The sequence below is a fragment of the Aspergillus bombycis genome (genome assembly GCF_001792695.1).
Source record: "Aspergillus bombycis strain NRRL26010 chromosome Unknown contig00026, whole genome shotgun sequence".
Lineage (NCBI taxonomy): Eukaryota > Fungi > Ascomycota > Eurotiomycetes > Eurotiales > Aspergillaceae > Aspergillus > Aspergillus bombycis.
Window position 1 is genome coordinate 321,304 of NW_019170028.1, and position 23,763 is coordinate 345,066.

At 51.5% G+C, this 23,763-nt stretch overlaps 9 protein-coding genes across 9 annotated transcripts; 4 read left to right on the forward strand and 5 right to left on the reverse strand.

Annotated features, from left to right (window-relative positions):
* Positions 1 to 314: 314 nt before the first annotated feature.
* ABOM_003743 (SWR1-complex protein 4) lies at positions 315 to 2,217 on the forward strand (the record flags this gene model as incomplete). Its single annotated transcript, XM_022530873.1, has 3 exons — positions 315 to 408; positions 468 to 585; positions 645 to 2,217. The coding sequence occupies 3 exons, from the start codon at positions 315 to 317 to the stop codon at positions 2,215 to 2,217; spliced, it is 1,785 nt and encodes a 594-aa protein (XP_022390797.1).
* A 365-nt stretch (positions 2,218 to 2,582) lies between these two features.
* Positions 2,583 to 4,978, reverse strand: ABOM_003744 (uncharacterized protein; the record flags this gene model as incomplete). Its single annotated transcript, XM_022530874.1, has 2 exons — positions 2,583 to 4,795; positions 4,855 to 4,978. 2 exons carry the CDS (start codon positions 4,976 to 4,978, stop codon positions 2,583 to 2,585), a joined length of 2,337 nt encoding a protein of 778 aa, XP_022390792.1.
* Positions 4,979 to 6,639: 1,661 nt separating this feature from the next.
* On the forward strand, positions 6,640 to 9,169 carry ABOM_003745 (5-methyltetrahydropteroyltriglutamate--homocysteine S-methyltransferase; the record flags this gene model as incomplete). The annotated part of the gene is made up of 4 exons (XM_022530875.1): positions 6,640 to 6,650; positions 6,726 to 6,945; positions 7,022 to 7,141; positions 7,196 to 9,169. 4 exons carry the CDS (start codon positions 6,640 to 6,642, stop codon positions 9,167 to 9,169), a joined length of 2,325 nt encoding a protein of 774 aa, XP_022390791.1.
* A 1,023-nt stretch (positions 9,170 to 10,192) lies between these two features.
* ABOM_003746 (3-oxo-5-alpha-steroid 4-dehydrogenase family protein) lies at positions 10,193 to 11,300 on the reverse strand (the record flags this gene model as incomplete). The annotated part of the gene is made up of 2 exons (XM_022530876.1): positions 10,193 to 11,131; positions 11,190 to 11,300. The coding sequence occupies 2 exons, from the start codon at positions 11,298 to 11,300 to the stop codon at positions 10,193 to 10,195; spliced, it is 1,050 nt and encodes a 349-aa protein (XP_022390794.1).
* Positions 11,301 to 11,770: 470 nt separating this feature from the next.
* Positions 11,771 to 15,320, reverse strand: ABOM_003747 (ubiquitin-ubiquitin ligase UFD2; the record flags this gene model as incomplete). Its single annotated transcript, XM_022530877.1, has 7 exons — positions 11,771 to 11,880; positions 11,938 to 12,087; positions 12,148 to 13,732; positions 13,787 to 14,242; positions 14,297 to 14,507; positions 14,563 to 15,221; positions 15,291 to 15,320. The coding sequence occupies 7 exons, from the start codon at positions 15,318 to 15,320 to the stop codon at positions 11,771 to 11,773; spliced, it is 3,201 nt and encodes a 1,066-aa protein (XP_022390793.1).
* Positions 15,321 to 15,993: 673 nt separating this feature from the next.
* On the reverse strand, positions 15,994 to 17,177 carry ABOM_003748 (J domain-containing protein; the record flags this gene model as incomplete). Its single annotated transcript, XM_022530878.1, has 3 exons — positions 15,994 to 16,529; positions 16,618 to 16,851; positions 16,910 to 17,177. 3 exons carry the CDS (start codon positions 17,175 to 17,177, stop codon positions 15,994 to 15,996), a joined length of 1,038 nt encoding a protein of 345 aa, XP_022390800.1.
* A 579-nt stretch (positions 17,178 to 17,756) lies between these two features.
* On the forward strand, positions 17,757 to 18,225 carry ABOM_003749 (uncharacterized protein; the record flags this gene model as incomplete). Its single annotated transcript, XM_022530879.1, has 2 exons — positions 17,757 to 17,826; positions 17,897 to 18,225. The coding sequence occupies 2 exons, from the start codon at positions 17,757 to 17,759 to the stop codon at positions 18,223 to 18,225; spliced, it is 399 nt and encodes a 132-aa protein (XP_022390799.1).
* A 272-nt stretch (positions 18,226 to 18,497) lies between these two features.
* Positions 18,498 to 19,361, reverse strand: ABOM_003750 (nicotinate-nicotinamide nucleotide adenylyltransferase; the record flags this gene model as incomplete). The annotated part of the gene is made up of 1 exon (XM_022530880.1): positions 18,498 to 19,361. The coding sequence occupies one exon, from the start codon at positions 19,359 to 19,361 to the stop codon at positions 18,498 to 18,500; it is 864 nt and encodes a 287-aa protein (XP_022390732.1).
* A 2,694-nt stretch (positions 19,362 to 22,055) lies between these two features.
* ABOM_003751 (uncharacterized protein) lies at positions 22,056 to 23,179 on the forward strand (the record flags this gene model as incomplete). Its single annotated transcript, XM_022530881.1, has 3 exons — positions 22,056 to 22,523; positions 22,597 to 22,794; positions 22,850 to 23,179. The coding sequence occupies 3 exons, from the start codon at positions 22,056 to 22,058 to the stop codon at positions 23,177 to 23,179; spliced, it is 996 nt and encodes a 331-aa protein (XP_022390733.1).
* Positions 23,180 to 23,763: the final 584 nt, after the last annotated feature.

Genomic DNA, 23,763 nt, shown 5'->3' on the forward strand with positions numbered 1-23,763 from the left:
CTGGGATTCTGGGGAGATCGAGGGGAGGGGAGGTGAAACAGTGGAAGAAGAGGTGGCCGAATGTTGATGCTCGATGTGGCAGCAACGGACGGAAGTCTTGGCGCGAATTGAATTCTCCATCCATTCATTCAATCATTCACTCATTCACTCCCCCTTCTCCTCATGACTACTACGTCCCTCCATCCTTTCATGCCCCTCTTGTTTCTCACCTTCTTTGTTTCTGTTCCTCGACAGCTTTCCCTTCCATCGTCAACCCATCCCCACAAATTTTAACCCGTGATCTTCCAGAGCTCGAAGCGTGGTGGTAACCCGCCATGGCCGCCGCCGATGTTCGCGACATGTTGGATTTGCCCGCGGAGGGCCAACCCCGACCGCATAAGAAACAGAAGGTCGTCGAGAAGAGGCCCGGTTGGTGTCCCCCAACTACGCGCCAGTTTTAATGCAGCTTCTAATATTCTCATTCTTAGAGGGTATCACTCGTGAACTGTACGCCTTGCTAGGTGAAAGAGCACCTCCGATCGCCATCAACGAGAACCGTTACAAAGGTCGCCCGAAATGGATGAGCAAGCTGAGAGTTCGTCCATGGTATGTTCTCTCTAACTTACGGTGTGCGAATTTCTCCTGACGGCCACTCTTCCTACTAGGCGCATGGATCCCTTCACCAATGAAGCTCGATCAGATGGACTCGTTCTACGTCACTGGCAAAGACAAGGCGATACCGCAAAACCGGCGCTGGAGGGACCAGAGACAGAAGGTGAAGAACAGAAACAGGATGAAGGTGCCCCGCAAACCCCAGACCAGGATTACCTCTTTGCGAAATACAACGTCAAAGCTCGGGTAGCGAGGCGATACACAGACGAAGAGTACAACCGACATCTCAAGAGCGATGACTGGTCGCGTCGGGAGACAGATTATCTGATGGATTTAGTCGAGGAGTACGATCTACGATGGGTGGTTATTGCCGACCGCTACGACTTCCAGCCACATCCTATCGATGCGGGAACAAACAACAGTGCGCTTGTACCGGCCAAGCAAGTCAGAACCATGGAACATATGAAGGCACGGTACTACTTTGTTGCTGCATCTATGCTTGCCCTAGAACACCCTCCGTCGGAAATGTCCGAGGCTGAATTCGATTTGCACGAGAAGATGATGAAATTCGAACCCGAGCGCGAGCGGGCACGGAAAGAGCTTGCCGCTTTGCAGTTGGAACGTACTGCTGACGCAGTGCGTGAGGAAGGCGTCCTGCTGGAAGAATTGAAACGTATTACTGCAAACGAGCAAAACTTCATCGCAGAGCGCAGAGAGCTGTACTCCCGCCTTGAGGTTCCCATTAGCGTGGGCAACACCACCATGTACCAGTCCAGCCAGGGCTTGTCTCAGCTGCTCCAAACCCTTCTCCAAGCTGACAAGAGCAAGAAGCGACGCTCTATACTTGGTCCCGAGGGCGCCGCACCCAGTCCGGCCGCACAGACCCCAGCACCGAATGCAAACGCCCGTGACAGCCGTGGCGAAACCCCAAGCAACGCACCAGCAGCGCCTACAAACAAGAAAGCCGCAGCCGCGGCCGCAGCGAACAAAGATACTCAGCAGAATATCAGAACGCTCACACCGTCTGAAGAGGCCAAATACGGAGTACAGCATCACGACCGTCTGGCTCCAGGCGTACAATTCCGTAGCGATCGTGCTCAGAAACTGACGCAGGCCAAGTCCAACGTCCAGACCCAGAAACTGGCTGCTGCACTTGCTGAGCTAGAAGTACCGCTTCGGCTGGTCATGCCTACAGAGCGGGTATGCAAGGAGTTCGAGAAGCTGATCCACTCGGTGAACTTATTGCTTGACGCCCGCAAAGTGGCAGAAAAGGTGGAAAGTGAGATCCGCGTACTGGAAGCCGCTAAGCAGGAAAGAGAGCGCAAAGCAAAAGAAGCCAAAGAGAAAGAGAAGCCCGAGGTAAAGACAGAACAAGATGATAACCCGGCCCCAACAGCAGATGTGGCTACCGAGTCTACCGGGGCTGCGTCTGCTGCTCTACCTTCCGCAGAAGGCCAAGAGGAGACGGCGGATGGTACAGAGGACAAGGAGGCAGAGGACAAGGAGGCAGAGGCCGGTGGTGGTAATACTGGTGAAGCGACAGCGCGAGAGGGCACCTCGCAAAAGCGTTCAGCCAGTGTCCTAAGCAACACCAGCGATAAAAGTACCAAGCGGCAGAAGAAGTGAGCCTTACGTGTGACCTAATGGCGTTTTTTTGTGTGTATCACTATACCTATGTACGACTACATGAATATCCCCGGGGAATCTTTTGGGTAACTTTTAATGCATTCAGAGTATTTTTATTGCTTATTAATCGCTAGTTCCATATCAATGACCTTTTGTCAGGTGACGAGGCACTGAGAGTTCCCAGGCCAATTTGAAATTGAACTCCAGCCACGCCAGCCCATGTTTTCACAACCATTAAATAGATCACCCTGGCTAGGGCTGTTGATCAAGGTCATCTATTACCATCGCATTCTTGATCACCTTCCAATTTCGCGGAATTGATCGGGCACAAAGAAGACATAGTTCTACTGTTGATGCGTGAGTCTCTAATCAGGAATAAGATGGACCTCCAGGCAATCTTCATAGGCGTCCGCCAAGTCAGTGTCCGAACTATTTCGCTCAGTTACTTGCAAGGCATCTTCCCTTTTTTCAAGATTGCCTGCACTGGGTTTATGGCTCTCTTCCACTGGTGAGATTGCCGAGAGGTCATGTTGCTTAGGACCGGGGAAGATAGGCTTCTCCTCGTCAAGGCTACTGCTGATGGCCTTCTTACGGTCCCAGTTCCTGAGTTTAATAACTCGCGTCTTTTCCCTCCGTAGCCCGGGATTCTGCTTCATAGATATTGGTATCTTTGTTGTGAGTTTTGTCTCGAGGCAGTGAACCCTGTCCGTTACCGCGCGACCTTTAGTCCATAGGCTTCGAGCACGATGTAGCCCCGTCTGCCCTTTCGACAACTGCCCGTCTTCGTCGCTCACTGGGGGGACCGTATCTCTGCGCGGGGTTAGTGTCCCATCCAATGCTTGGTCCAAGCCAACTCCACAAAAATGACTCCAAGGGGGTTTCTGATCTACATGTGTGTCGGGCTCATTTTGGCTCTTCCTCAAGAATCCGAACTTTCCCCATAACAGAGATGTGACTGACGTGTTACTTGACCCCTCACCGACTTTATTCGCTCCGGGGGATGTGGTTGCACCGGGCCAGTGATGGAGATTTAGACGGTGCGTCATAATATCGAAGATTGGCACTCCTTTCCCCGATCCCGCCGTATTGTCTTGCTCTATACAAGGCTGGTCAACAGCGCTTGCAGATCTTTCACCATGACCTTTCCCAATTGTAGATGCACTTTTTAGATCACATGTCTTTAATGAGTAGGTATCTTCTGGGGATAAGTTGCCTCCTTTGTCGTCTGCTGATACCAGCGTGTACCCGTAACCAAGACGGCGACCCCCAGACATCCATCCAAGGCTGACCTGGCGCGATGATGAAGCAGCCGTGCCTGAGTTTTTCTGAAGGTTAGCTCTAGGAGGTGCAGCCAATGGATCGGCTTCACATGGCCCTGGGGATTTGTTTTGCTGAGCGCGTCCGCTAGTATCACAAGGACTCGCAGCAGTGGGGGTGTTTGGACTGGCTCCGGCAGTTTTTTGTGATTGATCAGATGTGTTCAGGCTAGAGGCACCGGTGTAGGGATTCTTCATTGGTTCTCTCACCGACTCTGGAAGACTGAAAACCTTTGTTTCGAACTGGTATTTGGAGAAACCAGATGAGAAGCTAGTCCTACGGGAGTATGACGACGACTCCTTTGCTCGCGATAGTGCCAGGTTCGATTCTTGTACATTCTCGGTCGGTGCTTGTGTTGTGTCTACAGTAGGTCGATCAGAGCCTTGATTACATGGGCTCCTCACCCCGGTGGTTTTGTCGCGCACATTGCCATCAAATGATGACTTGTCAGATAAGACCCGAGGCGATATGGAGGGAGACGCCAATTTTTTCGATATATCCATGCTACCTAGATGAATCGAATGACTTTCGGATTTCAGCTCCCTCGGAGGTGGCTGTCGCCTCTTTCGGATTGAGAGTTGAGAAGAGGGTCCATATACCGAATCGACAGACGTTGTGCACGGCATTGGCGAGATAGGTATACGTCCTGGATAGCCTAGGAGACGTCCACGGTTGGCGGTAGAGGGCCGGCCGGGATTGTCAAAGAATCCAGTAGTATAGGGGCTTCCGACTCTCTTACGAGCACGCTCATGATCCGCACTGTGAGTGATAGGTGGCAACGGGCCCCAGTGTGGATAGTCCCGTGGATGCCATGGCAATTGGGGCCTCTCCATCTCACTTTGGCCTGAGAATGGACCATCAACTAGCATGCTGCTCTCTCCCACCAGTTCTTCACCCGGATCGTCCGGTTCCGTCTCATAATAGGGCTGTGCAAGAGGTGATACACTTCCCCAAATGCTGGGACAATTGTACGGTCGCTCTGACGCATCGTTGACATACCTTGAGGTGTCCATAAATTGTGCATCGCTATCATAACCTCCGTCGCTCATCAAAGTGCTTGGAGAGCCATTTGAAGTGATTAAGCCTGTTCTGGGATTTGTAGGTTTGGGTGTGAATGGGAAAAATGTGCTTCTGGCCTTCTTGTCAGTGCTTCTGGGCCCTGCATTGGTTTCTCTCGAGAATCGTCTGCGCAATCTCTCGGATAGATCAGAGCCTCTTTGGGGTTCATAAATACTCCCATTTTCCGCCGACGAAGGTGCGCCTGTCACTGTCAGTGCTTACATGCACGGCATTGGCAATCAAGCATCGAGTTATCATCACCTTCGGCTTGTTCCTCTGAGGAAGTGGGAGACTCTACCCGAGTCATTTGATAGCAAGGCGTCACATTGGGCGCTGCTGAGTGCTTCCGGCCCCATCTGAGCCAAGGACAGGAGAAAATACCCATTATGTGGCTACGTAGGCTTGTCGATTAGCAAGGACAGTAGTTCCTTGAGTGTATCATTGGCTAGATTGAAGAGAGACATTGCTCGCTGAGAAGCACGGGTTCCTTCCGTCCACTTTGGACCTTCAACCTGTTAAGGAAGGTGCACATGGCGACGCCGACAGCACTAGTTTCCTAGAACTCAACAAAAAATAGGAAACCACGAAAACTTCCATAGCAGCACCTTCCAGTCTGCTGTTGGACGCCATGGGCATCTATCCACCGAGTATGGAGACCAATTTGTCCGGGATATTCTTATGCTTCGTTGCAATACGTAATGGTTTCCGGCGGAGCTAACAGTTCCCCGTCAACTCCCCGACCACATAGTCTTGATCACCAGAGCGAAGGATAACTGTCGGGCCCATATTGTTTTCACCAACGTATATCCACTCCGAGGCGGATGAGACTACTAGTAGAAGATTCGTTCATGGCTTCGTCGTCTTATACGGCGGTATATCACATGCGTTTATTGGGGGCACGATCTATGTAGCGTAGTGGCATGTCGATGCTTTGAACTATATACTGCGCAGTATGCTGTAGAATACAAAACTGTTAAGAATTATTAGCCGATCAACTATGCCAACATTATTCAAGGGTTTACCATCTGATAGAGATTTCAAGCACTACTCGGAAATTGCGCGAGTCTTCGGGGTTCTGGTCTCACCTCACCTCGGCCATGAGTCAAAGACCGATGATTCTCCCGGTGGGGTTGAAGTAGTCGTTCACTCAATGGGGAGAGTCAAACAATTGCATTCATGTTCTTTGGGCGTAGTATTCGGATTTCACATGGATAAATTCCGATGGAGCCAGAGGATGAATTCTCTCTCTCTCCTTTTTTGTTTTTCTCTCTCTCTCTATCTGTTGCGGTCTGGCAGGAATTGAAACTGGTGGGAATCAATCCAAAAAAAGAAAGAAAAAAAGTATATAGTACATAGGACTGTACCTTATCAGGTGAATTATTCGTACTAGTAGTTTGTATGAATACAGGATATGATATATACTGTATCGTACCAACCAGTAAAGAGTGGCCGATCCCGGAGCGTCCGTGAGCGGGCTAAACTGCAACAAGATAAGGCCCAGTCCCTTTATCGCCAACGTCGACGGAATCTGGAGACGCTGGTTGGTACCTTATGTGGTGATCAGTCTCGACGGAGACCTAAAATTACTTAAAATTACGGGTCTGGGAGAGAAATGGGGGCAATCACGCCATCCTGATCTTTCCCCGACTTGTACCAGAACGAGCTCTAGCCGTATTGTCGGCGAGTCGGCGTAACGAAACGCTGCCCCTCCATCCAATCTGCCCCTCGATTGGTCCATTTACTTGATCTTTTCATGTCATCCTCGTTTCCACACCGTCTCTCCTGTTCTTTTCCCCTCCATCCATCCCCAGCTCCCATTCTTATTTATTCCTTCCTCTCGCCCTCCTGCTTTTTTCTTCCTCTTCTATTCTCTTTCATCCCTTTCCCCCCTTTTGAACCCTTCCCTCTGCAAGAGACGGTGACTGTCTCTTGTATATTTTGATCCATTCTTCTTTTTGTGTGACAAGAGTTCTGTCTTGTTTCTCTACCTCATTTCTTATCCTCCTAACTATCCTCCCTTAAATCCGTACTCACATATCTGTCAAGATGGTTCAATCGTATGTCAATCTCCTCTCACGGCCTTTCAACAAACTCTCCGGTCAATGAATAATGCTGACCTCTCTTGTCATTAGCTCCGTCTTGGGTTTCCCTCGCATGGGAAAGCTTCGTGACCTGAAGAAGGCCACTGAGGCGTACTGGGGTGAAAAGATCTCTCGTGATGATCTCTTGGCTGAGGGAAAGAGACTCCGTCTGGAGCACTGGAAGATCCAGAAGAATGCTGGTGTCGACATCATCCCCAGCAATGACTTCGCTTTCTACGACCAGGTCCTCGACCACATCCAGATGTTCGGTGTAAGTCGTTACTTCCTTCGTTTCTCATATCCAATGACCGTCATATCGGCTTATTCTAACATTCTCCTTGAATTAGGTTATCCCCGAGAGATACAGCAAGTACAACCTCCACCCCGTTGACGAGTACTTCGCCATGGGTCGTGGTCTCCAGAAGCCTGCCAAGGATGGCCAGGCTGCCATTGATGTTCCTAGCTTGGTATGTTATATTGATCCGCCTTATCTCGATCAATAGGTCTAATTTGATGTACAGGAAATGGTTAAGTGGTTTGACTCCAACTACCACTACGTCAAGCCTACCCTTCAGGACAACCAGACTTTCAAGCTTGCCGAGCAGCCCAAGCCTGTTGTTCAGTTCCTTGAGGCCAAGGAGGCCGGAATCGTCACTCGTCCCGTCATCCTGGGACCTGTCTCGTTCCTGACCCTTGCCAAGGCTGACCGTGGTCAGAGTGTTGACCCCATCTCCAAGATTAATGACCTCCTCCCTGTCTACGTCGAGCTCCTCCAGAAGCTGAAGGAGGCTGGCGTTGAGGACGTTCAGATTGATGAGCCTGTCCTCGTCTTTGACCTTCCCGCCAAGTCCAAGGATGCCTTCAAGCCTGCCTACGAGAAGCTCGGTGCTCTCGGTGACAAGGCTCCCCGCATCGTCCTCGCCACCTACTTCGGTGATATCGTTCACAACATTGATGTCCTTCCTGCTCTTCACAGCCTCCACGGTATCCACGTTGACCTTGTCCGCAACCCTGAGCAGCTCGACACCGTCGTTGGCGCTCTTGGCCCCAACCAGGTTCTTTCTGCCGGTGTTGTCGATGGCCGTAACATCTGGAAGACCAACTTCAAGGCCGCCATCGAGAAGGTTGAGTTGGCTATTCAGAAGCTTGGCAAGGACCGTGTGATCGTCGCCACTTCCAGCTCCCTCCTCCACGTTCCCCACACCCTTGAGAGCGAGAAGAACCTCGACGCCGAAGTGCGTGACTGGTTCAGCTTCGCTGTTGAGAAGACTGCCGAAGTCGTTGTGATCGCTAAGGCCGTCACCGAGGGTCCCGCTGCCGTCCGTGAGCAGCTCGAGGCCAACGCGAAGTCTGTCCAGAGCCGTGCCTCGTCCAGCCGCACCAACGACCCCAAGGTCAAGGAGCGCCAGGCTGCCGTCACCGAGGAGATGCACAACCGCAAGTCTCCCTTCCCCGTCCGTCATGCCGAGCAGGGCAAGTCTATCAACCTTCCTCTTTTCCCCACCACCACCATTGGATCTTTCCCTCAGACCAAGGAGATCCGTGTCCAGCGTAACAAGTTCACCAAGGGTGAAATCACCGCTGAGCAGTACGAGAAGTTCATCGAGAAGGAGATCGAGGATGTTGTCAAGATCCAGGAAGAGCTCGACCTGGATGTCTTCGTCCACGGTGAGCCTGAGCGTAACGACATGGTCCAGTACTTCGGTGAGCGTCTCACCGGTTACGTTTTCACCACCCACGCTTGGGTCCAGAGTTACGGATCTCGTTGCGTGCGTCCTCCCATCGTTGTCGGTGACATCTCTCGCCCTGCCCCCATGACTGTCAAGGAGTCCAAGTACGCCGTCTCCATCTCCAAGAAGCCCATGAAGGGTATGCTCACTGGTCCCATCACCTGTCTCCGGTGGTCTTTCCCTCGTGATGATGTCCACCAGTCCGTCCAGGCTCAGCAGCTAGCTCTTGCCCTCCGTGACGAAGTTGTTGACCTTGAGGCTGCTGGTATCAAGGTCATCCAGGTCGACGAGCCCGCCCTCCGTGAGGGTCTCCCTCTCCGCTCCGGTAAGGAGCGTGAGGACTACCTCAAGTGGGCTGTCCGCTCCTTCCGCCTGGCCACCACCGGTGTTGCCGATGGCACTCAGATCCACTCTCACTTCTGCTACTCCGAGTTCCAGGACTTCTTCCACGCTATTGCCGCTCTGGATGCCGATGTTCTGAGCATTGAGAACAGCAAGTCCGATGCCAAGCTGCTCAAGGTCTTCATTGACGAGGCTTACCCCCGTCACATTGGACCCGGTGTCTACGACATCCACTCTCCTCGTGTCCCCAGCGAGCAGGAGATCAAGGACCGCGTCGAGGAGATGCTCCAGTACCTCCGTCCTGACCAGCTCTGGATCAACCCTGACTGCGGTCTCAAGACCCGTCAGTGGCCCGAGACTAAGGCTGCTCTGTCCAACATGGTCAACGCTGCCAAGTACTTCCGCCAGAAGTACGCCAAATAAATGGTGTACCTTACTTAATATTAGCCCATGAAGGGGCGACATTCTCAACCTGTCGCTTCGGGGGAGACGAATACGTTTCGTTTTATGATGAGTTACGATGATGATACCAAAAGTTCAACATACTGGGTTCAGGGTTTCTAGAGATATCCCCGGGGGTCTACGGAGTTTTCAACATTCACGATTTCAACATCGGCGTTAAGCCAAACATGGACATGATTGCAAGTTCAGCGTTCCCCAATTCTGGGGGGACGGTTGTTTCTTTCTAATCCTTCGTGCTGCCTTCTCTGCGAGAGGTAGCATGAGCGAGACTGTCTCTTGGATTTCGCCGATGATTTCCAACTATTTCAACAATGTGTATAATCATACATACATGGGTGGTTTCCACCTTCAAAATTTAATACAAGACGGTGTTATAGCCGAGCTTGACTTCACGGATAAACTTTTTTCCACATTATTTGTATATCTGTATCGTACATGCTGTTTGTCATTCGTAGTCATCAAGGAACGTGATGTCTTTGCAGATCTTGTAAGATATAAATCGGAATATGCTAGGCACAAAGCTGTCGTGAAGCCTTGGTGCAGATCATTCTGATATAGAATTGTATCATCGATATCTACGGAGCAGACGGAAGCAACACGGACAATGCCTAGGCGATAATGAGAATATCGATACGATGAAGAGATCCACCAGGGAATGCAGCTAAGCTTCTTTGTCCCTCTCTCATTGTTCTTCCAGCTAATCAATATCGGAACTTTCTCATCCTTTTTGCCTTGTCCAAGAAGGATATGCTTGTTATACCAGAAGTACGAGGATACCAAGCCGGGGAAGATGGCCATGGAGCTATGGCCATCCCATGGAAATTTGATGAACTATATACATACAAGACAAGAATATTTTAGCAATCGCTCCAACATGTGTCCACCGAATCAGCACCCAGCTTCCATGAAGCTACTACAACATTAACATTCGGCATAAGAACCAAGCATGCATCAGGTACTATACAACCAAACCAAAGAACCACTCTACAACCACCCCGAGAAAGGCACCACGGCCCCCCTCCCCGCAATCTTGTCCTTCCCAAACCGGCTCAAATACCACTTCATCCCCAGCCTCGCCTGAGGCACCATGGAAGTCACCACATTGACCACAAACACCACCGCCGCCAACGGCAACGGCACGCGCAACCGCTGTGCCAACGCAGCCGCCGGAGTCAACCACGGGGCAAGGCTCAGCTCGGGCGCAACCGCACCCGACGCAGGGTACACGGCGGTGCCCACGAGGATGAAACCCGTCCACTCGAGCCATTCAAAGACGTAATGCGGATAGAGGATGAACCGGAAAAGGCCCTGTGCGGGCGGGATGACGTAGACTTTGGAGTACTTGTTCGCGGCATTCTTTGCGTGGCTCTCTTTCTGGGTGTGCAGTTGGTCGGCTGCTTCGCGGCGGAGGCGGAAGAATGTTCGTTCGGAGATGATGTTCCCGGCCATCCCCAGGAAGAATAGGACGAGTCCTAGGTAGGGGAGATAGTCGGAGATCACGGGTCTGGTGGTGCTAGTATCACTATCACCAAACCCATCCGTCCTATACCCGGCCACAGGGACATGGTACCCCACCAACCACGCCGCAAGAGAGGTCGACGTGAACCAATTGAAGGCCAGCCCGCTGACGGTGATGAGAGCATGTATGGGGGACATGCTCGGGGCCGCGACTAGCGGGGAGATGACCGCGCGATTGGCGTAGTGGATGAGATACAGCGCCGCTACGATCTGGTTCGGCAGTGGGAGGGACGTGAGGGCCGTGTTTAGTTTTGGGGCAAGAGCTTTCATCACGTAGATGAGGTTCAGGGGCGCCATGAGTTCCATGACGGACCAGGCCAGGCGGCCGGGGATGTTGAAAATGGAGGATTTTAGGGAGTTTTTGCCCATTGGGAACCAGGTGGTGAGCCATAGGACGATCGTGAGCTGGGTGGTTGGGGTTAGTTGGGGGTGTTCTTTTGGTGTTGTGGTGGTGGGGACTTACGCTGGCGAAGTATTGCCAGATGAAGAGGATCCGGGTGTATGTTTCTGGGGTCGGGTGGAGGAGATCCTGGAGGGGTGGGAGGGAATTGAGGGTTGAGCTGGTTGATCCCATTGCGTTTATTTCTGCCTGGTTATGGTGAATGTTTTACGATGGGATACGTCGCGGTGAGGGCAGAAATGGGAGAAAGTGGCCGGTGCCGATGTCACGGTATAGATGCCCACAACCTGTCGGCGGTTTGTTGGATTAGCGGGTACTATGGTGGCTGGAACATGGGTCTCTCCCCCCCCGGCACCGTTCATGCAAGTGACGATCCGCGCGTCCTTTACTGGCCACTCCTACTAATTAATCCCTCCAGAAACAACAGTGAAACCCCAATATGACATCAGTTTTAATCTGTTCGTCTATGCTAAGCCTCAACATCTAGCGAAGCTACAAGTCGTGAAGGAGCAAGGAAAAAAGAGCCCACTCCCATCCAAACCATTAACAATAACAACAAAGCCCGTATCGTTCCAATTTTAGGAATATCGTGGATCTGGATCTGTGTCCAACGACCGCCAACTCATAAACAAACGGATATCCCATCAGTCAGCAGACGTGTCCATCGTCTCCGATGCACTTTGCGTCGCTGGTTTTCTGCGCGCTGCCATTCGCTCCGCCTTGAATGCCTCGATCTTGGCCTTGAGTTCCGTGTCTGCACCGCACGAGTTAGTAACAAGGAGCTGCAAAAGCGACCGCGCGGAATGCTTACCAGGCGTGACATCTTCCATCTTGAGGGGAACTCGGTTGAAGGGATCATGGGGGTCACTCAGGAGATGAGACCGGATGGTGGAGCGATCGATGGACACTCTCGACCCAGGAAGAACCACAGGGTCTTCCATCAAGGTATACATAAGAGGATCTGAAAGATTTGTGTCAGCAACTGCCAGGACTCCCAAGAACAACAGCTCCCAGGACATACCTAAAAATTCGTCAGGGACCTCGCCGAGGTCCTCCTCTGCTTGTTCGTCGGCCTCCTTGGCTTCCCGCACCCGGCTCTGGAGCTGCTCCCACCGCTTGAGCTCCTCGGGAGACTTGAGTGACCACTTCCGCAGGATCTCCGCGGCCTTTTCGAAGTTGGCCGGCTTGTAGGACCGTCCATCTCGAGCAACGGCCACGATGAAATTCTCCTTGTTCATCAGGTTCAGATACACATCGACGATCTCGCTCAACAAGGCTCGTGGATTGAACCCGTATTCCTGCAGGTTGTCGACACGGAGACTGGAGCTCTTGGGGCCCACCATCGCATCCAGATTGTAATCAAGCATGTCTGCCAGTCTTTGCACAATCTCCGGCATGGTGAATGAATCGGCCAGGGCATCGGTGAAGAGCTTCAGCATGGACACCGTTTCATTGGTCAATTGCATGTAAGACTTCGCATTGCGCTGAGCAGAGGCAAGTTGTTCCTCTTTCTGTTGTCGCACGGTGGGGTCCATGCCCGCCCCGTTACGCAGTTCCGTTTGAGTTGTATGGATGGTGATGAAGGCACCAAACGACTCATCAAGCACGAAAGTCACATCGTTGAGGAGCAGGTTCACGAAGCGCACGAAAAAATCCAGATTCCGCTTGGCCTGGTTGGAAAGCTTGGCACGGTACAGGGTATTGGGCCAAATGCATTGGATGATCTGGAAGATCTCAAAACGAATGTTGAACTTGTCGAAGAATTGGGTATGGGTGCCCGTGTGCTCAGCTTCAATGTAGAACTTCATAAGAGCATGCAGCAGGTACTCGTTAGCAAAGGGCATGGAGTTTAGGAGATCCACCAGAACGCCCCGCGCACCGCCAGGGCGAGGCCATGTTCCTCGGAAGAGAATAGAGACAAGACCGGCCTTCAGATACGGGTTCTTGATGTAGCTAGTGCTTTCCAAAAAGGCTATGCAGAGCATGACCAATTCGTCACCTTGCGTGGCGGTAATGATCTGAGGCATGCACCACATGATGAACTTGAAATTGCTCACAACGTCGTCCACAAAGTACTCAGGAAGACACTTCCACACTTCCTGCTGCTCCTCGGGCAGAGGCAACTGGATGGGCTCTTTGGGGAAGTTCTTGCCAGACACGAGTCTCAAGAGGAAAACAATCACATAGCGCATGAACAGCATGGAACGGGCCTGCCACTGGTCATCGAACAACACACCTTGAAGACTGTACTTCAAGGCAAGACCCAAATCCAACTTGTCCTTATATTTCTTTAAGGCCTGCTCAAAGACCCTGAGTTGCATTGGGTTGTTGCTCCACTTGTGCCGTTCTTGCTCGAATTTGCTAATTGTATTCTCCAGGTGTCGGAGGTCCTTCTCCAGTTGGTCCAGCTTTGAGGTCAATGATTCGCTACCATAGTGGTGAGCAGCGACTGTGAGGAAGAAGATCTCGGTGATGAAGTTAGAGGTACCATCAACCTTCTTAGCATAGAATGCATCAGACGCATGCTGGTCGGCGTTGATTTTGGTCTCATCTTTCATGTCAACTCGAGGGTTCCGATGCAAATATCCTGCATCAATCCTGTCAATCTAATGGCCGAGTCAGCAGAAGATACATCATGTAATCATTTCAGAATGGTCTACCTTGGTAAAGTTGGCATCCATGAAAGGCTCACAGAGGTGGTCCAGACACGTCGTGAGATTGAACATGAAGCCATCCGAGGACACAGTATTCGGATCAACCTGCATAGCGCGTCGCTTGTGGTTAATGTTCAGAGCTGCAGCGAACCAGTCCAAAACTCTCTCGCGCGCATCTTTCGACGCCCGAATCAGATGGTTGATTATGTCGAAAAGATCCGAGCTCAGCATCTGCTGCATCATCCGCTGAGAGCGCTGTGCGTTCAGGATATAGCCTTGATCCCTCGTCTTGGGGCTTGAGAAATAGGTCATGGTCACTGCACTTTGCAAAGGCGATAGGCGGAACCAGGGCCCGAGTAACGTGTCCTTCTCGAATGTTGCAGCCTCCCGAGATTCATTGAACAAGGACGACTCTGTGATGGCAGCACCTACAACCGCATGGCGGACAAGGTTCCGTAGGGCCTGTAAATGAGGTTGACAAGACGCTCAGGTAGAAGGTGGGATGACAGAACATACTGTTACGTAGGGCTTATAATCATCATTGATAGTCATGGCCGCAAGATCCTTGCTCATTTCTTCTACCGCCGCAATGAATGCTGGCTTGATGTTCTCATCCTCTTCAAACCTTTTGACAGCCTCACTTAAGAACTCAAAATCCACGCCCTTATCATCCTCGGGGTCCAGGAGAAGGTAAGGCTTAAGAGGCGACTGTCCGGACGATTCGATCCTTAGCAAACCATGTTAGTATCTCGCCCTCCACCTAGCTGAAACGCAATACATACCCAAACATCTCTGGCATTGTAATCGCAAACATGCAATAGCTCAAGCAAAGGCGCCGGGCCTCGCATATGACATTGAACTTCGGGTCATCTTCGCGAGCACGACGGAATCCCTTGTGCAGCCTCGATATCCTCCGCCAACACGGCAACAGATAATCCAAGGGCTTCTGTTGGGGGGCATTCGAGGCAGCTTCTAGAAGAGCCTGGTCGAGGACAGCTGTCTCGATACGAAGATCGCGACCTTGCTCCTCGAGTTCACTCTTGAGGCCCGCGAGGTACGTCAATCTTTGTCCGTGGATATCCTGTCGGCGGCCCTCCTTCAACGTCAGCTTGAACACGGCGCTCAGTGTACGGTCCTCGAACGCCTCAATACTCTCTTCCGCCCTCGGCGGGGGTGGGGTGCCAGAAACTGGGGTGACCGATTGTGACCGATCGGGGCCTGTAATGTTCGAGACGGCTGGTGTGATCTTGATCCGCTTCCCTTCAGACTGTAGGTCGGGTCTTGGCGACGCTGCTCGGGAACTCGCTGCACTGCCGGCGTTGGACTGTGTTCGGGAAAGTGCTGGGGTAGAGGGAGATTGAGGCCGGCTTGATGGCTCTGTGCCTTCTGGTCTGAACGATGGGGACGGGTTTCCAAGCTTTGCTAAGCGCTTGTTGCGGATCTACTCAAGTTAGAACCACCCGGCCAAAAACCACGGCAGACAGAAAAATTCTAGAAAATCAAATCGAACCTTATCCGCTTCAGAGAGGCTGTCGGACATCTCTGAGTATTAAAGATACGGTGCCCCGTACCTAATGAAAGGCTTGTCAACCAGCGGGGCAGAAAATGCGGAGCCAAAATCGATGAGCAGAAAAGCAGCGAGAAAAGGATGGGAAAAAGTTGAATCGATGGTCACCTAATCGTGCCGGGTTCTCAGATCGACGGGTCACGCTGCGGGGAACGAACTGAGAACCAGAGGCCAAGTGAGTAAATGAATGAATGAATGTGAGATTAGGGATCTCTGGGGCGCGAGAGACCTTCTGTTGCAGTCGCTCAGATTCGTCTGCATTAACTAAGCTGTGTTCGGGGGTTTTGCCGCCAATCGTTCATCTTCTCCGCTCTGAACTACCCCGATTACTGCCGCCGTATCAGTGATCCATTCGCCATCATAGTAGTTCATCGCTGAATTTTCTCCAGGTACATACAAACAAATGATTGATACTCATATTATTTATATGGTATATCATTATAGACTTCCCAGCAACATCTCTGACCATGTGACGCCATCAAAAGTCTGCACATATATTGACATCTAATTGAAAACGAAAGGCCCCCAGAATACTGCATGGACAACATTAAGTATGAAAAAAAAAATTTGGATGCGGCTAATAAAACAACGTCACGGTATTTGTTGAGGGGGTAAAAGTAAGAGAGAAACCCATCGTCATGTCTGTTTAGTATCTTCCTTTCAACGAGTCTAACTGCCGGCAGCTCTTAAGCTCCATGGATCTTGCCGCCTTCATCTTCTCTACGTCGGGGAAGAACCAGCCCTGGGCGTCCTGAATCATACGGTCCCGGGCGTGGACTTCACTCTCACACGCATACCGGAGCTTGCTGACGTACTCCACCTCAACCCGTTGGTCTAACTGGCGGAACTTCCGCGCGCCGAAGTCTTCTACATCGCCCGGGTTAACAAAATAGTTGACGTGGAGTTTCGGCGTTGTCCGTTGCATCGTGTGAGGGGGTACTGCTGCATCAAATCTGTAGGAGGGGCCTGCGGGCGTGGAGGAGCCGGAGAAAAGAGAAGAAAGCAGAGGGAAGACGAAAAGAAGGATGAGAGGCAAGAATTGCTGAATAACTGCCCGGAATGAAGGCGCTGGCTCGGGCTGACTGTTCGCTTCGCGCGGCCTCCTGCGAGGCCGAGCACCGCCGAATTGATGGACCCTAAATCCGGGCCCACCCCCCATGTTGAATACAAACTGAGGACCACCTACGTAGCATGAGTCAGTACGAAGCCCTGCAATAGAAGGAAACTTAAGCAGCAGCTGTACCAAAAGTATTGAAGCCACCTCCCATACCACCAAAACCGCCACCGAAGAAGCGATTGAATAACTCCTCCGGCGATATCTCCTCCTCGTACATCGTACCACCGGGGTTCGCTGAACGTGGGAAGCCGCCGCCAAATCCACTGAAAGGAGAGGCACCCGAAGGCCCAGAGCTGGGGCCGAACCTGCTGTCCGGATCTCCTCCAAATTTATCATACCTAGCCTTCTTGTCTGAGTCCGATAGGACCTGGAAAGCGCGCGATACCACTATTCCTAACGTCAGCAACGAAGCACAAAGAGATAATATAAGCAGCGGAAAACTCACTCTTAAATGCTTCGTCGGCCCCCTCATACCCGTTCTTATCGGGATGTGTCAACAGACTCAACTTGCGATACGCCTTCTTGATCTCGCCATCCGTGGCTGTCTTTTCCAGAGACAAAATCTCATAGTATGCAGTCGACGAGCATTTCCGTATCCGTAGTACGGCTGCCTTTTGATCCGGGGTATATTTGCGGTCTTGATTTCCTTGACTGTGCTCGCGGGATTTCGCAGAGCCGCCATTGTCTACCCCAGACGCTGTGGCAGACGGCATGGTGGCAAGGCTCTGATACTGTGCCCGAGCAAAAATATAACCGTTGTTTTTATGAGCCTCTAGCTTGTCCCACCTTCCTACTATTCCTCGTTTCCTTTCCTAGAGGACGATGGCGAATCCGAAGGCTGTCGGAGGAGATAGGATCCGCGAGAGTTCCGATAAGGACTAATTTTTCGCAAAAGACGCTGGGAAAATCCAATAGCGACGATTTGAAAATTCCGACGACGGGCTGATTGGACCCCTGCGTTGAGAACTTTGGTTGGTGTAAAATCCGGGGCAAAAGTGGACTGTGATTACTGGTAGATAAACGTGGTGTCTTTTCGAAGGTTCAGATTTATGTTGACTGAACGGCCACTAAGCCGCGGGTGACAAGACCAAAGACGTTAGTCAGGAAAGCGTATCACTCCATTTACCTATGAACCTCCACAAGCTGCTTCAACAATTCGCGACACCTCAAAAGTCGCAACCAATTGAGCAATTAATTGTTCGCTCCCCGTTTTTATAAGCTACTTGTTCTTTGCTACAAATCCTTTCGAGCTCCATTTCCAAAAAAAAAAAACAAAATCTCCGATCGCAACAATGGCCAGTTCGGAATCTGCAGTGGAGAAGACCAAGCAGTCTCTCATGCAAAAAGCTCGAGCATGGGGAGGTGAGCATTCTGTTGACCATTGGTCGCTGTTCGCCCGTTTTGTCTCGCATCTAACGTCATAATTCTACAGAGAATCCTTTCACCCCGACACTCCTCGCAACCTTCATTACCGCACAGTACATGCGACCCTTCCAAGCACTGCCGATGCTCTTCCCACCCGTTCTTCTGTTCACAAGCTATGCCAATCTTCAAGGCTTTCAGACCGATAGCGCAGGAATTAGCGCTGCCTGGTCGGGACTTTACCTTCTGCTCGCTGGTCGGCGACGCCAGCCATTCATGAAGAAATGGGGTGCCCGGGGCATCGTCCGCGGTGTGACCATGGGTCTTTGCTTGGCCAACATGGTTGGCGGCGGACTGGCGTATACTTTAGGAAAAAGGGAAGAAGAGGATGATGATTAAGGGACGGCATTTGCGCCGTGGTCTCTGGGTTGTGCGATAATGCGGGGGTTTTATGCTACTATGACTCTATTAAAACGTAGTGCGGGCGTCGTGGCGGCATGGTGTTTTGGTTGAATCTTATGACGGAAAAGTTTTTTGTCGTCCTGGGCGAATCTATGTACTCCTAAGCGAGGGCGTCATGTATTATATAGATCGTCGACGGGTAGCGCTCATCGGCGCATCCCATTTACTCTACCATGCAGCAAAGATCTCATTGATGCTGTGATATCGTTTTACTCCGAGTATGGTTGTTGGGACAGAATGAACTCCCGGACGTTGTCGGGAACCAGCCCATCCAGATCTTGGGGATTCGATCGGATGGCCTCTCGGGCCAACGTAGAGCTCACCGGTCTCTGGTTTGGACGTCTCCCTTCCACGAGCTGAATCCGTTGAGCCCATTCAGGCTTACCGCCTTCTTTCTCCATGCCACCCTGCGCCATGTTGAGTAGGAATTGCTTCTGCTCTTCTGCATCGCCCCACTTGCTACCCGGTCGCATCGTGACCCTCAGCCGGTGGCGTGTGAGAAAAGGCCCTAATGGCTGGAGGGTATGTTCCGGAGGATAATACTTGGGGTTGAAGATCCGGATCAACGTATCATAGCCGGTGAGATGCACCTGCTCCAGCGACGCCGGATAGACCCCCGCAGTATCGATTTCCGCGGCTTTATCCACGAAATACGGTTTTTTAGTGAGACCGATATCGATCGCTGGAAGACTTCCATTCTCTGAAGTCGAGAAATGTGGCTGTAGGTATGCCAGCAGGTCTCTCGCGAATAGTTCCATCATAACAAGACGATCCTCGAACAAGGCTGGCTTGGAAGGTTTATCCGCATTCTGGGTCGCAAGCAATAGTAGAAGTCGCGGCGCTTTGCTCGCATTTTCTAGAAGGGCGGTGCTAGCTATCCTGCGATGAGCAAGAGTTGGCGGATTGAATGATGAATCCAGCACATAGAGTACATCTGGAATGTGAGTCGGTGGTGGGGGAGATTGATTGGCGGGGATAGAGGCGAGGATTTCAAAGTTCTTGCTCGACACGATAAAGCGTTTCAAGGTCGAACTATATTGCGCTCGGAGTGTCTGAAGGGTTGGGGCCGTCATACTTTTCTATTATGCAGGGCAGTGACACACACACATACACACACTGTTTAAAGTGTAGTAACGAGGGCCGTCTCGCCGGGGGACGTCAGACACGGCAAGAGCTTTATTGAAGTGGAGACCGTTGAGATCCATGGAATGGAAGGTTGAGAGAAGTCCCGAGGCTGGCGCCCGGTGGATTCTTCCCCCGCGGGTGGCTTGCAGAGAATTGCATCATACTACAAAGACAACAACTCTAAACAACATGGGGTTTTATACTCTGCACTAGATGCTCAGCAAAACTCAACTCACCCCGTTTGGTGAATGAAGAATTGCATTGTGTGTCCTTTGTGGTTCAGTCAGTTGGGACGTCACTCAACAAACGGTGGTCAGTGAGTGAGTGATTTTCTGCGTCTCGTAACCGCTCATTGAGCTATATTAGCAGCGGGATGATCTTAATCAAGGACCCTGAGGAGCTGCTTCGGTACGAATGATGGGTCTTTTTTATGGAGTATCTCAAGGAGACTCATCCCAGACCGTGAGAGTATCAGCAATTAAGATGAAACCGATCTACCCGTGTCCGTGGAAAGTTGACCATCAGCAGGTCGGAAACAGTGGCGTTTGGACAGTTATCAGAGAGGATTGAGTCTAGACGCTTCTTCGCATATAGCCTCCTGCAGGCAATTTCCACACAAGGGGTCAGCTCGAAGTACTACGAGGAAATTGCCGTGGACGTGCACAATAACCATACTTATCTTGTCAACTAACTACCGGGTTGATTAGTATTGAGGGTAGTAGCGGGAAGGAACATCACCCACACAAGCCCTCACAGTCATCAGTCTGAAACACTGGCCCCGATCATTTCCCGAGACGAAGCACTCCATCTGGGGAGTTCTTTTCCGTCCCCAAATCAAAAGGAAACTTTATTCCCAAATATTGTCATTTGTCAAACGTCCCAGAATTACTGGCAAAATCCGGCCCTTGTTGTCGTGAGTCCTCCGTACTGGTCCTCGTACGGGATCCGGAGAATCACAGAGGGCTGGATACCGAGTACTACAAGCCGAAGTTGTCTGGACTCTGGATTCTGGAACCCTTGCCGAGATCCACTCGGTGCTGTCGCTCTGATCATCCTCCGGGTTCTGATTGTCCAGATCAGTGATGGGATGATCTACATCCGTCAAAGCTCGTGTCCAGTTAGTCTAGTATTGATTGATATTTACGCTCTCCGACCAGCCATGATGCCATGGTGATGATTTTTTGCATCTTCGCCCATTTCTTTTCCTTTGTGAGACGTGTTACAGGGTCCCCGTTTCAGCCTCGGCTGAGGTTCTCCCCCGACTCTCGGTTAGACGGACTCGTCGTTAGGGACTCAATAGTTAGATGTTTGTGGGATCCGCCAGGAAAAGTTTGTCAAGGAGTATACTCCGGCGGATGCACCAGAAAGGATAAGACTACGATATGAACGGTGACTGACCCCTATTGCCATGATCATTCAGTATTAGACTAGGCAGAACACTCTAGGATGAGGCAATAGGGGGGGCCGTGACAGACTTTTCTTCTTTTCCTTTGCTCGTTTGGGCGTAGTCGGATACTACGTCTTCTGTTATCGCGCTCTGGATAAGCCGCCCACCTGCGCTAAGACGAGCGTCCCAGAGTTGCGGTGGTGGTTACGGTACCGTACCATGCATGTCGGCCAATCAGGTCCAGTTGGTCACCTTTGGTGTCCACCGCGGTACCTGACTAGGTCCTAGTTAGTACATTTAGTAGTCGAGGTGGTGCTTGGAGATATGGACTGAACTTGAACCTCATAACTGCCAGTTTTTGCCGGGGGGGTTCAGGACCACCTGTCTAGAGAAGTTTAATAGACGCCGATGGTCTTTTTATTTATTCATTGATTGATTTATTTATTTATTTATTTATTTATTGTGGTCGGAACAATATGAGACAAGTAATTTCAAGCAAAAGAATCTGGATGGTCAGATCTGACTTGAGTTCCCAACGGTGTGACGGGAACAAATCACCCAATTGGTGTGTGTGTGTGTGTGTGTGTGTATAGAAAAATCCACGAAAAAGGCATGAAAAAGAAAAAAGGTACAACCGTGCGACGGTAAATGGAACAGGCACGCGGCGAGATTAAACCCAAGGTGGTGGCCAATCCGCGGGCAGAACTGGGGAGATGAAACTGGATCCTCATCTCGGGCCAGACCCACTTTAATCATACATCAAATTAATTTTCTGGGATGATTTGATCGGTAACGTTGTAACTGCCCCCCCGTGCGCAATGATGAGACGACGCAGGGAAAAATAAGATCATTTTGTTCATTTTTCATATTTTTTTCGTTTCCCCTGGCGTATCCGGCCTTACATTGGTTCCGTGTATTATTATCAGAGAGTCCAGACGTTCGCCAACATAAGATGATTCCGTCCCCTCCCTCGCCCTCCTTTTAATTCCCTCTTCCTCCGTTCACTTGGTAGACTGCTCGATACGTTCTCTACTTTCGCTCTCTGTGCCAGAGACCATTCTTTTTTTTTCTCACACACTCTCTCAGTTACCCAGTCATTCGTTCACATTGCGAATAGATTTCGCATCCCACTCTCATTACTTGACGAGCGCAGTCTCTCCCTCGGACAGAAAAGGAAAACACAAAATCCCAATATCAAAATCCGTATCCATCTAGATCCAAGACATTGACTGTCCTCGTACCACATCCACACACAATGCATTTCAACAACAAGATCTCCGTCGCTCTGTTGGCCGCTCTGGCTGCTGGTTCGGAGGCCAGCCATGCCCGCAACCACAAGCTCTTCCACCCCAGGAACGTCAACTCGACCGTGTCCACCTCGTCGGTGATTGTCTACCCAACCCCGGTGTTGACCCCCAGCTCCTCCGTGCCCGCTGGCTCCTCTTCTCCCGCTGGTTCTTCCCCGGTTGCCTCGTCTTCGGCTGCGGGATCTTCCTCCGTCGTCACCTCCGCGACCTCGGATGCCACCTCGTCGGTCATTACCCAGGCTCCCCCTCTCAGCACCGGTGTCCCTGGATCCTCCGGCGCTGGTGATGATGACAACAACAACTCGGGATCGGCCACTGATATCACCATCACCTATACCCTCGGCACTGGTACCTCGAAGAGTGTGGTCACCACCACTATCCACAAGACCGCCACTAACACCGAAACGGTCTTCACGGTATGTTCGCCTGGTTAGCCCTGTTAACTTCCCCTTCCCCTTCCCCAGGACTGTGGACTAACTGTCATCACAGAAGACCCCTGCTGTTCCTACTGCCGGTAGCGAGGAGCAGACCACTACTCTTCACTCCACCTCTACTTCTACCATCACCGTTGTCGAGGTTCCTTCTTCCTCTGCTGCCCCTGGCAACGGTGGCAACGACGGCAGCGAGGCTTGCACCGGACAGGCTACCGTCACCGTTACTGCCACCGTCACTGAGACCGTCACTGGGGTATGCGTTCATTCGTTTGCTATCGGTTCCTGTCCGCTGCTAACTAGATTTCTAGGCCCCTAGCGCTACTGCTAAGCCCGGTGACGACTACACCAAGCCCCATGACCAGGACCACCAGAAGAACCCTGGTAACTCTGGAAACCCTGGCAAGAACAACGGCAACAACAACAACAACGAGGGCGAGGATGAGAACGACCAGGGCGAGAACGACAACAACGACGGTGCTGAGCACACCAAGGCTCCTCTCCCCGTCCCTACCCACACTGGACGTCCTCCCTTCGGCAACGGCACCCTGCCGATTCCCACCAGCGGCTTCGCCAAGCCCACTGGCTTCTTGACCAGCAGCAAGCACGCTTTCCCCACCAACTTCCGCCGCTCCCACTAAGCGCCTGGATCGCATGACGAACACCCCTGGTCCTCGGAGCGTTGATATGACCGTCTGTAACTAAGATTTCATTTCGTGGCGAACCGCGCGCTGGCACTGTACCCCATGGGGGAGATGCTGTTTTACTTCTGGTACAAACTTGATTTAGACATTCTTACATACCTTTCTTCACCTATCCGGCAGGGCAACCTGGCCGGTGGTTCTTCGCTTCTTGCAATCGGGATCGCTCCGGTCCTACTTTAACCAACAAAGCTTTCTTCTTTCTGCCTTCTGTCTCTCCCTCTCGTGGTGCACTTTCTTGAAATCTATGTATATCGGAACGGCCCGCTATGGATCACCGGGTTACGGTCACACCACACAAGGGAACAGCAGTGGGAAGGAGCAAGTCTGATGCCGGAGTTGGGTCTGTACAAAAGTTTTCTGTGGCCGACTCCGGGAGTAAGACGTCTGATCCAGTCTGCTACGCCAAAAACATGATGATCTCTATGGATATGGATATGACAGCGAATTTATTTTCGATATGTATCTCCTCTATGACAGCAATCCACAAGCTTGGGTTATGTTTACGTTTGCGCACGAGTCGT